Source organism: Lingula anatina, chromosome 6 (assembly GCF_051362555.1).
Source record: "Lingula anatina isolate TDL-2025a chromosome 6, LinAna3.0, whole genome shotgun sequence".
NCBI classification, from domain to species: Eukaryota; Metazoa; Brachiopoda; class Lingulata; order Lingulida; family Lingulidae; genus Lingula; species Lingula anatina.
The window spans coordinates 11,925,850-11,939,349 of record NC_141772.1 but is presented as its reverse complement, the minus strand read 5'-3'; the positions used below and the strand labels follow the sequence as shown (position 1 = coordinate 11,939,349).

Genomic DNA, 13,500 nt, shown 5'->3' with positions numbered 1-13,500 from the left:
ATACACATATAACATTGTCAAAAAGTAAATGAATGAATGTACGTATAGCCTTTTATTTTCAGTTCCGATGTGACAGGAATGGAAGTCCGCTAGGAGCCGCAGTCTGCTTCCCATTACTTTATACAAGTGACATTCATATATTAACCCCAGTACTCCGACTAACCTTTGCATACAGCATGCCAGACAAAGAGGCTAAGGAGTCGAAACTCTGAATATCATGCCGTAAAATTAAAAAAAAGGTCCGTCTAATAACAAAAGTTTTTGAATTTAAGATAAAACTTGTGCACGCCTTCGGTGGTTGTCAATTCTCTAAATGCTGATTACAGACAAAAACCTATCTTATATCAAAAACAATTACTTGTGCTATGTGGACTCAACTTCCACAATGTCGTTGGCCGCGATGACGTTCTTTTTGCGAAACAATCGACAAAAAGCTTCAAAAATTTAAGAGCATTTTATAGTTGCATCTTTTTATCAGAGTCCACGCGTTCTTATGACGAGTGTCTTCTCGGATAAAAAAAACACTAAACAAATATAGCATATGGATTTATTTTTCAACTCAATTCAGTGCATAACAGTGATGCCCGTCACGTAGATAATCTATAACTACTGCATTGTCACATGCATTGTTAACGCACGTGAACTTCACTGCCGTCATCGATGTAAAATAGATATAGATCTACGCAAACCTGACGAGTGGTGTATTGGGTTTCTATACTACTTCCCCAAACATTTTAGACAACATGCAACACGCATAAACATGTGTTCAACGAAAGAATATATCCACCAAATAGCTTAAGACGAACATATTACTTAATTGACAGTAATATTGCATCCTTGTGTTTCTCTTTGCGGGATAAAAGTAATAAATAACAGTAAAACACCTACTAATCCAATAAATAAGTGTCGCAGTTCCAGGACTGAGTGCGACTCATAACACCGTTTATCACATATTATTACCAATAATTAATAATCCATCAATCCTCTGGGACCTTAACAATTAACATTATACAACTGGTCACAAAATAATTTTGACTGGAGTTCATAATTACTTTTTATATTGTCATGATTCAAATTTTGCGTCCTTGACACTAGTGTGAGCAATAAATAGGTCAAATGCATGGTTTGGCACCAAATATTGTTAATTGTAGCCCTAAACTACCCCAAATTCAGGTGACATTTTTGTTTCCCTCCTGTCACTTATACGTGAAACAAAGATGTTCCTATGTGCGCAAAACCCAAACTGTAATCAGTGCCAGAATTAAAAGCACACGATCTTGATTAAATCTTTTACTATGCATATTGTCTTTTTCAAAAGGAAAATATAAAGTAAGCAAGTTGCCCTACTGCCCTGTTATATACCAATCTAACAAACTATTATTGAAAAAAATCTGATCAAAATATCTCAGCCGGATCACTTTTGGTGTGTTAAGATTCCTCCCAATCATCTGTGCAGATCTAAATTCTAGAGCTAAGGTTCCGATTGTAAACTGACACTAGATAAATACAATCCTGCAAGCAGTAAACAATTAAAGAGAACTACTCCTTTAAAGATGATTTACCTACTGAATAATCTGCTACTATTTTCTACAAAAAAGCAGTCATTAAACACACAACAAGAGCTCAGAGTGCAACCAGTGGATTTTGTCTTCACAAATCATCAAAACCTTAACAGAAGTACAATTTTAACAGAAAACAATATATACTGAAATGTCAGTAGGTGACTTGCAGCCAGTAGCTTGGTACACCACCGTGTCATTTTTAACATGCAGACACAGGCATGAGATTTTCTACACTACTGGATGTAATGGTGAAATGATGAGATCAGTCCAAAATGAAGAAGGCAGTCCTCAGTCTACTGTCCATCTCTAGTGTGCTTGACCAGCGACCAGTACCAGGAAAATGAATGACCACAATATATGTTCAATATATGTTCACCAGTCACTCTGACTTTTTTTTTTTTTTTTGAGATGAGCATTTTAAGCTCAACTGTGTTATTGTGCCAAACCAATAGTTTATGGATTTTCAATTAACCATACGGCAACCCCCATGCTTGAGCCAAATATTTTATGATATGATGAAAGATCTCTTTACTTCTTTTTCCAACAAAAATCACCATGTGATTTTGGAGAACATTGGGTATGTTATTCAAGGAATTCAGACCAGTTTGACTTCAGTGACTGTCTGCAACATGTTTATGTATCCATTGGCACTGATGGATACTATCCAGAGGAGCTAATGGATACTATCCAGAGGAGCTGAGGGATACTATCCAGAGGAGCTGATGGATATCATCCAGAAATCAGATGAACACTATCCAGTGGCACTGATGGATACTAACTGGCGCAACAGACAGATACTATCCTGTTGAGCTGACGGATACAGTCCTTTTATCCCTGGTCTTTGCCCGGACCTTGGTACGTGCCTTAGCAACAGCAGTGTTCATTAAATGCTGAAAATAAAACAAAGTGGAGATGTCATAAATATTACTAAATGACATTCAATGGGATTGAAACAGAAATCACTTGAATTAAATAACCTTAAAGCAAAAGACTATCCTTCACCAGCATCTACTTACAAATTGAAAGATATCCTGCATCCTTTTTTTAAAAAATACATATTCCCCTTTTTTCATTTTATTCACTATAAACTGAATGAAAAGTAGTAACTATGGTTACATCACATATGGAACAGACGTAAAACTAAAAGGTAAAGTATTTGGAAACAAGCAGTCAAACAATGACATGACAGATATCTCGCTCGACATATTATCTCAAGCTGTTTAATTTTTACCATTTACTGACTCTCAATACAAGTGATCAATCTTAAATGCACGTAATTTTTTAGCCATTAACCACCAAGTCCCATAAAACATGAATGCAACTCAACACAGAGGAAGAATTACGCAAAAATAAAGAAAGAAACAGATGTTCTATATTGAGTACACCTCTTACTGTGTACCCGTCTACTCACCCTCTCGTATCTGTGGATCTTAGTCTTAGGGAGGGTACTGACAGGGATGGGGGCTCCCAGGCCAAAGATATCTCGGATTAAAACATTCTCCTGGAAATACAGAGACTGGAAGTTTACTACAGGTTATAACATTATAACTAAGGACACTGAAATGTAGACAAATATATCTGATAATGTATTATTTTTAATTTCACACTAAATGAAGTGTTCTTTGTGATTCTTATCAGGAGAAGCTGTAGGTGCATAAAATGTACAGATGTACAAAACATCAAACTAAAAATAACACACTTAGAAACCCAAATGAACCGAGACCCATGTTACATCACATATTAGCAAAAACATTTGAGGAGCTGTTAAACAGCCATGTATTGTGGAAATATATTCCTTGTATGCAGAAGAATGCTAACATTACCAATACTAAATAAACCCACAGCAGAGAGAGAGAGAGAGAGAGAGAGAGAGAGAGAGAGTGAAAGGAGAGAGAGAGAGAGAGAGAGAGAGAGAGAGAGAGGGGGAGAGTAGGGGGATTACACCTCACCTGTAAATGTGTGTTCATCCCTGTGGCCATGACCTGACAAAGAGCGTTGTACTGGACTTTCTTCACCCAGCTGTCTATGTACAGGCTCTCATCATGTACACCAAACTTCACAGTCTCATCAGGGAAGTCCCCATCCTAGAGGTAAATAAATAGATTAATTAATCAATTGATAAATAAATGTTTGATTTAGCAATTCGTCCTTTAAGTTTGAAGAGAAAAGGGGTACACAATTTTGATGAAACTTTGTCTAGATTACTTACACCTTCTTCAAACACCCTAAGACATAACATAAAGAAATGTTGTTAACAAGCATCTTGGTCCCTTTACGTGAAAGCCATACCAAAAACTTTTAGAAAACAAAAGGACAATAAAACAGAATATTCTGAATAATACCTCCACTGTCCTCAGGATATCCCTGAAGCTTGACCTCTGTTGTTTCCGGTCTTTCTTTGCCCTAAACTTCTGGCTATCAGTGGCCAGCCCCTTCAACATTGCACATAGGGAGTCCATGTCATCCCCCTCAAACTCCTGGAACAGTGGGACAAATACATTACTGGATATAATATATTAAATGCACTGTGATATCTGACATTCTTTATGAAAATATTTAAACAATTAGCTCAAGATATCAACATGAAGACCTTTAAATAATAACAAACCAACTTGCAATCTGAACTGACCCTGTAAAACACAAAGTAAATTCCAGCCGCAGTTTCTCTTCTTTGTCTTTATTTACTAATACTGGTTGAATGAGAATATTCACTCATTAATTTACTCAAGGAATAACAAAACTAGCATAACTGTTATCAGACTGTTGTCAAGCCCCCCTCCCATGCTGCCCTGCCCTCACCTCATCATCCTGTCTTGCCAGCTGATACAATGCCAGAGCCTCTACATCAGCTATCCTAAGATCTACTTAACTACTGATATAAGACAATTATATGCCCTGCCCTCACCTCATCATCCTGTCTTGCCAGCTCATACAATAACGCCAGAGCCTCTCCAGCAGCTATCCTAAGATCTACTAAACTACTGATCAACAGCTGGGGAAGCTTGGATAAATGACTGAAATACAGAAATGGAAAGTTTAGAAAATAATAATTAACCGGCTTTTTGGATAAGCTAACCAAAAGATTTAATACACTTTACACTGAAAGGTCTCTTTTCATAAGCATTACTTCAGCGTCAGGTTTAATATACAACAACAAACAATTCTTTCCATAAATATTTATACTAATCCAAACTATTATAACAAGATTGTTTAAGATAAATATTTTTAAAGCTTTATTTAAAACTTTAAACTTATTCGAAATTAAACAAGTAGAGACCACCTCTTCTCTTTCTCTCTCATATCTAAATCTGTAAGATTAGTCAAGGTCCCAACCAACCCTCACCTATCAATAAACTCTTCTACATAAGATGGGGGAGATATACTGAGCAGTAGTGTCCAGGCTGAGAGAGCACTACAGTGGAGAGAGGCCACCTCAGGGGAGTGAGTCGGGGCCACACCATTGCCTTTGAAATAGGAAGCTTTAAACACAGATTCTAGAGTATTCATCACAGCTCGGATTTGCTGGAAATGAAAAATAACAATTTTAAAATTATTATTATTTTTTAGAAACTGAACTACATTCCAATGAACATTTCCAAATACCATAAACATATTCTTATCATCAATTTTCCTAAATGAAGCCATTTTGTTATAAATGAAGTCTAAACATAATCTTTTAAATGTCACAAAATGAAGTTTCATACAATGTCTCTTACTGGTGCAAATTTTTATCAAAAGATTTATACAATTCTAAGCCTGCAGTTATCAGTTACTTCTTTATTTTACTTTTCACTACAGGCAATTTATTCCATGTTAACAACTCACCATGACATCATCAACGCAGACAAATGTACATAAGCCAAGAGTTGTAGCACACTGAAACCCAAACAAAAGAGCTTTAATACAAAAAGATGATGTGTCTGAAATAATATCATCAATCTTGTGTTCCTATTGTTTACTGACCATCAATGTCATTTTTACTGTTAAAATTACCATGCTTTGTTAACAATTCTTGAATTTAAAAAGTTTCTATAAATATTCAAATCGTGAACCTGTTTTTAACTTATTTACACCTACTTAGTCATCTTCAAATTACCAATGAACACTTTATGAACAAAGATGAACATACAAGTTATGTGTCTTGATATAGAAAATGAATTTAAGTTGCACTTAAACAAGGTGAGAGTATAATGTCAATGGCCCTTAGTACACAAATCCCCATATATCATGTCTTTACCTGATTATATTTTACTTACACTAGCCCTGGCTTTAAGTGCTGCAGAATTGTCCAGTAAAACAGTTTGTAGCATGGGTTTAATCTCTTCGTAAACTGCCTCGCAGTCTTCAGACCCACCCAGGGTCACACAAAGCAACGAAACGCAAGTCCCGGCCAGTGCCTGCTCCTCACCCTTGCCCTTACTGAGACAGCGCTTTAAACTGTCCGTCACCGTCATTTTCCTGTAATCAGACAAGAGACAGGTGAAAATGAATCCCATCAAGAGTTATCAGTGGTAATCACAGGGATTCCCTTCGTCACCACAGTTCACATTACTCTGGCTTCAGTGAGAGAATAACAAAAGGTTACTTTTCATTCTACAACATTCTACCAGGATAATTGACTATAAAATGGCATACTTGTATGTTTTAATCTGTTTATTTGCAGACAAGAATATCCTTGTTGAAAACTCCCAACATGATATTTATCAATTCAAACAGTATTTACATGAGCACAGACAAGTAATTGCTTCTGAATCAATACAAACTTCCATAACAAAACAACAGTTAACAATCTTATCACAAAATGTTCATAGTCATTCTTCTAACTACAACAGCAATCAACAAAGTTATTCTACAACAAATTAAAGACATGAGATGCCTCTTTTAAATTTCACAGCCAATCAACCAATTGATCAATTAATCAATTAAGGTTCACAATAATGATACCCCTGCTTACCTGTCCTGAAAGAAATCAAAAGTGTACTTTTTCCTCATCGCTTGCATGATTCCTTGTATAGAATTCTTCCTGGTCTCAGCACTAAATGTAAATGTATAACAGTTTTCCTTACATGTATATCTTGATAAACAATTTAGACTGATGTCTTCTATCATTTCCACCCAGACTGATGTTTGCTACATTAGATACCATGACAGAGTATAAGAACACAGTGAGATTTGAATAAACAAAATTGCCAAGTCCTTAACTTTTTCTAAATTATTCCTTCAGTCTAAAAATGATGATTTTAAAGGAAAAAATTGGTACTATATGGTCAACCACAATGCTTTCAATAATCACGCATTTTGATTTTATTCTTAAATTTTAAATACTGTTACTGCAACATCTTTCTCCCCTCTTCAAATAATTACCTTTTCTCCGTGGTGCCCTCTATGCATTCTTTTAGCTTGTCTTCAAAATTTTCTTGTGTGCTTACCTCATCAACTTCAGCATCTGCACTAGCTGCAATAGAACATGAAATATATATTAAGAAATGGAGAATTTTTTGGGGAGTAAGACCATTATGACCAGCATTAATTCACACATGGGGAAAACTCTTGAGATAAAGAAGCTCCGTAGGACCTGCACTACAATTATTCTGCAGGTGTTCCTAATTCTGTGCTAGTCCAAACTAAGTATTTTATTCCATAGCTTGTGTTTACATATGGTTTATTTTTATGTATTGCAATTTCAGGTGAACCTTGCCAGTCCAGAAAACCTGCTTTATCAAAAATCTTGCCAGTCCACTATTTTTTCAGGCGGAATGGCAAATTCCCCCCATCTCTGTTATTATATCTACCCAAATGACAGACTTTATAGGTATGAAAAGGTGGCACTTAGAGAGAAAGAATAACACTCAGAGTTAAACTGACAGAGTGAAAATTTTACAAATTGAAAAGTGAAAATTCAAGATGTTGGCCACAAAAATGAATTTAAAAATCAATTACTTGCAACTGAAGAAAGAATTCTCTACATCCATTTTTTGGCACTGCACAGATTTTTCACAATTACAAAAGACAGACTGCATAGATCAACTATACGCAACACTTACATGATAATAAATGAGAATTCAAATCAAATGTCACAAGACTGCCACATTTCAGGTATGTTAAAACATACTGCAATTCCATGTGACTTTCTAAAAGGAAACCACATGACACAATCTTTGTACTGTGTAATAACCAATTCATCACATATCACCATGTGTTATGCACAGTGAATTAAAGAGAGCAGGCAAATGTACATGTCAAGATGCACTTTGGCCATCGGGTGAAATTAACATTAACAAATAGTAGCTGGTATAAAATATATATGCCTATCAGGACATATATATTCCATTCATTACCTCAACCAACCACACAAACAGCTGTTTTATACATGGCTGCATTTAACATCACTCCAGCAGAGCCCATGCATATATCTGACCTGATTAATATGATGCAAGGTACATCTTAATGTAAAGAAGCTAGTGTGTAGACGGTACTTAATCCAGGCTATTAAATTTCTGTGAGATTATATATTGTTTTAGGGGTGCAGAATGCCAAATAAAGTTTGAGGAAAGGGTCCTGTTTGTTTAGAAAATAAATGCCCATACAAATTTATTCCGTAATGGAACCAGTACTTCTAAATCATACACATACAAAATGATACTCGTAATTTGGCAATTGACATTCCATAAACCTAACTGTGTGGTTTCTATAAATGGGAGATGAATTATCTGGCAGGAAACATGAATAATATCCTGAGCAAGGCAGAATTCTTCATTTCACTGAGGGAGTACACATTTCTTATCAGTTAATTCTTATCAAGTTATCAAACAGACTTGTCATTCTCTCTTTTGTATAATGTATACCGTATGTGGTAATGGTTGAGGAGGGGGTGAGGGGCGGGGGGGAGATGAAATGTCTCCCAATATATAACATTTAATATACATGTAACACAAAGGTAAAAATATATTCATTTGCGTCTTTCCTAGACAACGGCATTGGAAGTTGTGGGGATAGGATTTTTGCCATGCTGATGCTCCACATTTCACGTACCAGTAAATAAAAGTATCCAAGGAGCAAAAGCACTTGGCAACCTCACCCACCATTTACTTGTTATATCCATATCAAGATCTTGACTTTGTTTTGAACTTTGGTCAACAGAGGTCACTTCTTCATCACTAAGAGTTTAAATGTCAGGCACAACAGTATTTTAACTAAGCTGAGGATCAACATTCTCTTCTTTATCAGTTTATAATTCAGTGATAAGCGTCTAAAAGCTAAAGGAATCTGAGAGGTAAAGTAGGCAGTGAAGGGATGGAAAAACTGAGGGAATTTTCGCATGCGCGCGCGCACAAACACACACACACACACACACACATTCATACTTGTTCATGCAATATACTTGTATGTATTGTGTTCAAATATGAGAACACCATTTCCAGATGCAGGTTGGAATGGTGGTAGTGGCGCATCAACTATACTGACCTCCATCCTCAGGTATACTCTCTGTTGACCAGTTCTCACTGACCACACTCATGTTCTCTGGTGTGTCCACATCATTGTCGCTGGACTGTCGAGAGTCCACGCTCTTCCTACCACCTGAAATATATCAACACACACAATGTACAATATATTTCACATTATAAATTGCATAGCTTTAAAACTTTAGGACAAGGGTGTATCAAGATTTCTTCAAAACAGAATGATCACTTTAACAAGGACTTGATACCCCTTAGCTGATACCCCTTATTTGGCCTTGTACTGTGTAGTCAGCTTTATCAGTGTATTGGGCTTAGCAAAGCTAACACTTGTGTCTTAGTCAAAGGGAAAAGGTGAAAGGGATATAAAGGAATGGCATTTAAGACACTATGTTGGGCTTTCTTCATTGGGGTGTATCTTTATTTATTTTCACAAATATTTTGCTTCTTCCATGGAGTGTCTATTTATGTTCACACATATATTATCTCTTCCTCCCTGTCCATGTTAAATTTAATTATGGCTCCTCAGAGCTCAATCACCTTGACAGTACTGACTGGACTGTTTTACCTTTAATTAAGTTAAATAAAAAAGACATGACATCTTTAACTGATTGGCTTATAAGTTTGTGAACAGTGAAGCCATTGACACCAATTAACAGCCATCAGGGAATCATCACTGATCACTGTAACAGATAGGAGCAATTTACAAGTAAACCCTGGGGCTGGTGATGATGACCCCTGGCAGTAACTTTAACAGTCCGCAATTGAAGATAAATCCATGTACAGCAATCTATTTATTTCTTGTGGAACAAACAATGGTGGTTTTGAATGATAAACATTAGAGAACATATGTATGTTTCATCATTTGTTAAAATGTATATTCAAACTGCAGATAATGGAATGCAAAGATGAAGTTATATTGGACAGAGGTAGTTAAAAATAAGTTTGGTAACAGATAATCAAAAAATATAATATAAATCCGTATTTGATAATATTTGAATAAATAAAGTAATCTCACTGGAAAATGATTTATAAAAAGAATCAGTTTGTTAGAATCCATGTCACAGACAAGATATTTTTGCCTACACCTGGGCAATAATAACTCAGTAGGAGTAACCAACCATGTGCACCAATGTCATCTCTATCCTTTAACAACTGATATCACAGGAGGCCTCAGCTCACTGTTATTGTCATTAAGTTACAGGGGGAGGGGAGAAGTTCAACGTAGGACAAAGCTGAGTGGCTGACCTTGAATATAATTCGAAATAATTTGATCATGATGCCGTCACGGGGTATGTGGGTTTAAAAATATATAAATATAATTTTAAGTGATTTACACATTTCAGCACAATACATACAAATCACAACAATAGCACATTCGCAGTGAAGTGACGATTGATAAGCTTTCCCATTTAACTTGAAGGAATTCCATATGTTGCCAATGTTTATTATCATGAATTCGAAACGTGTCAAAATAAAATGTCGACATTTTCCTACCTTTCTTCTTTCCTTTCGGCATCGTTTTGCGTTTTCTCTTCTCCAGCGACGCTTCTTTCCTGTTTCCTAACATTCACGAAGGTATATGGTCAAATATATTGTATTTTATTAATGAAAACGGAATGAAATCTGTGTAAATATTCTTCAAAAACAACATACACATATTGCCTGTCGAGTCACTAATATGAACATGCGTCCACGAGGTTTCTAGGTCACACCCTATTCTCTACTATCCGCCAGTAATCACAGCGATCTCTCCTATCACACTAACTTGTTTGTCTACTACGAAAGCGGGGATGGGGTAAACTCTGGCGCAAAATGAACAGCTGATTCATTCCTCAGTTTTATATTGAGCTCACTTTATATACTGCCATAATGGGATGATGTCATTCTTATTTTTAACACTGAGAAAGATTTAAAACATACAATATTTTATTTTTCCAAAGTTAATTTATTTCACAACTACACTGCAATATATGGATCAGCTGCCACTTTGTCACGTGGTAAGGAAATCGCGTGTTTTATTGGCTTAGATTTTACAATGACGTCATGAACGTCGTATCGACGTCCAATGAAATACAAAACACTGGAAACGTAGCAACATCGTCATTTATCGAGAAGAGAGCCACCGAGGAGAACGTGTGGGCAGAGAGAGCCATAGATTGTCTCCTAGTTCGTGATTATCTAGGTAATAGAGAAACTTTTTCCACATTTGTGAGGCAAAAGACAGTACTTTGATTCATCTGAAACTGTGACTTAAGTAGAATCGTCTAGAATTTTACTAAAAAGTCGAGTCGTAAAACACTTGGGCGGATATTATTTCCCCGCCATTTTGATTCGTTGCATCAACGTTTCATTCCTTTTCACGTGTATCAGTCGCTACTCAGTAGCATGCTTGTTGAAATTGACAATTTAGACATGATGGAAGCAGAAAATATGAAGAAGATGAGAAAAACTCGACGAGGAAAGAAATCAAAAGTGAAAACTGTACGTGAAAATCAGTTTGAGGAGGATTTGGAAACGTGCCAAAATATTGACGAATATCGGGTGTCGCCCTATCACGTGCCATCCAGTTCTACAAAAGATAAACCTTTAAGACCGTATTGTACTCTAAAGGCACCGTGCAATTCAACACAGTTTATCATGGACGATCACTTGAGTTTAGTTGATTGTGAATTGTACACAGACTTTGAACTGGCAGACCAAAGATTTCACGTTACAGATTCAACGGGGTCTTCGCTGAAAAACTCTCCAGAATATTCAGACATAGATTATGAGTACAATTCACCCGATGACATTGATACGTTTACTTACCTCTCTCAAGACTTTAAAAACGTATTTGAATCTATAAAATGTGAAGAGCTTGAAAAGCTCCCTAAATGTGAACTCGTTTCAAAAATTTTTGACATGGAAGAGAGACTGACACAGATGGAGAGTAGATTAAATGAAACTGACAATTTTGGTTCAGAGGAAGAGGATGAAGAGCAATTTTTGTCCGTTAGACCATCCCTAAGCACACTTAAAGCCGAGCTGACAGGGTTGCAGGTGGTGAACCAGGCCTTGAGGAGAGAAAATCATCACCTGAAACAACACCTGGTGGAATCCAAAGAAGATGAAGAATTCTCATGACTTTTAGTTTGATAAACATAACATTTGGTGTAGAGAATCCGTGCCATTGCACACATTACCTCAAATAGAACAGGTGCTGATTGCTCAGTGGTGCGAATGTTGCAATATTGATTACGAAAACAGTGTTTACTAATTATATTTGTTCCCTTTCAGCAGCAGATTGAAAAAGGCTCAGTAGTCCCCTACAGTTGCCGAGCTTGAGCAAGGCAATGCAGTGGGTGCAAAAGGGTATCACCATCAAAGAATGAGGTAATATGTGGTTGTATCTACATATTCATATTTAAATATGTGTACTAGTATGCTGATTACGTACACTTGAGAATACTTTGTTGCCCTTTGTGTAGTATCAGAAAGAGTTTTCTGTCAGACTGGTAAAAAAAGAAAGCAAGATTGATGTTAAGATCCGTGAATGAAATGCAAGGATATTGAGATGTTAGCCTGCTTTGACGGTTTACTTTGTGAAAATGTTACAAATTGTCAGACTTCGTTATACAGAACATCAAAACCAGTCTGTTGGTTAAATACGAATGAAAAACGTTATACCAACTTGTAATGTAGCAAACTTTCCCAGACTAGTATTACCACAGTATAACTGCTGTGGCATGAGTAAGGACATCTGTTACTAATGTTGTGTTTGATTTCCCTCAGCCTGAAAAAGAAAAAATCCCAGTGAAGCAGTCACAATCCACAAGGGGGCATTGTAAAGATGCAGGGTTAACTCCAGTTGCTATGGCGACATGTGGGAACTAAGTACAGTTGTCCCAGGAAACTGGAGGAAGTGGAATAAGTGTGTAGTGTAGTCTGTTGGGTTCAGTCTAGTTTTATGTTTATTTATCCATCAGTAAAATGATTATAACTTTGAATACTTGATTTGAACTCTTTAAGTTAACAACAAAACCCTACAGTTTGAAATCTGTTTGTAATTTTCTTTTATTTCAGGAACTGATAAGTACATTTTGTTTCATTTTATATTAAGTTGTCAATGTTTTGATCAGTCTTTCTAGAAGTAGCAATTATGTACTGTGTAAATTATTGATGTATTTTTACATATTACAACCTTGGTTCTTTATAAAGTCCCTTTTCAGGTTTTAGGGGGCAAATGCAATAACTTTATTCTTGCCTGCTGCTGCTGCATCCTTTATCCCTGGTTGTAAGTCTGATTGTACGTTCATCTAGAACACCAAATGACATGTTGCGATATTTCTGATACTATATAATTGTTAACAAAACCGACATAAATGATGCTGAGCATTTTTTTTTTCATATGCAATTTTTTAGTCCTTACTTTTTTTGAGTTTAGAAACATTTTTTGAATAAAAGATATTTTGAAAATTAAAAAAATATTGTTTTTTGTG

General features: G+C 36.1%; 2 protein-coding genes across 2 annotated transcripts; one reads left to right on the top strand and one right to left on the bottom strand.

Moving 5' to 3' along the window:
- Positions 1–533: 533 nt before the first annotated feature.
- Positions 534–10,805, bottom strand: LOC106173598 (interferon-related developmental regulator 1). Its single transcript, XM_013554768.3, has 12 exons — positions 10,517–10,805; positions 9,027–9,140; positions 6,927–7,017; positions 6,517–6,597; positions 5,819–6,020; positions 5,388–5,438; positions 4,906–5,084; positions 4,468–4,576; positions 3,905–4,039; positions 3,512–3,646; positions 2,974–3,063; positions 534–2,452 (listed from the first exon to the last, which is right to left on the bottom strand). The coding sequence occupies exons 1-12, from the start codon at positions 10,587–10,589 to the stop codon at positions 2,360–2,362; spliced, it is 1,353 nt and encodes a 450-aa protein (XP_013410222.1). The 5' UTR covers positions 10,590–10,805; the 3' UTR covers positions 534–2,359.
- Positions 10,806–11,110: 305 nt separating this feature from the next.
- Positions 11,111–13,486, top strand: LOC106173600 (uncharacterized). The gene is made up of 2 exons (XM_087014979.1): positions 11,111–12,394; positions 12,794–13,486. The coding sequence occupies exon 1, from the start codon at positions 11,408–11,410 to the stop codon at positions 12,143–12,145; it is 738 nt and encodes a 245-aa protein (XP_086871105.1). The 5' UTR covers positions 11,111–11,407; the 3' UTR covers positions 12,146–12,394; positions 12,794–13,486.
- The last annotated feature ends 14 nt before the right edge of the window (positions 13,487–13,500 follow it).

Coding starts and splice junctions, on each gene's coding strand:
- LOC106173598 (XM_013554768.3), bottom strand. CDS start 10,589: ATGTTAGGAAACAGGAAAGAAGCGTCGCTGGAGAAGAGAAAACGCAAA. Junction 3,647..3,904: donor ATATCCTGAGGACAGTGGAG/GTATTATTCAGA, acceptor ATTTACCTCTAG/GATGGGGACTTCCCTGATGA. Junction 2,453..2,973: donor AGATCCACAGATACGAGAGG/GTGAGTAGACGG, acceptor TTTTATTTTCAG/CATTTAATGAACACTGCTGT.
- LOC106173600 (XM_087014979.1), top strand. CDS start 11,408: ATGCTTGTTGAAATTGACAATTTAGACATGATGGAAGCAGAAAATATG.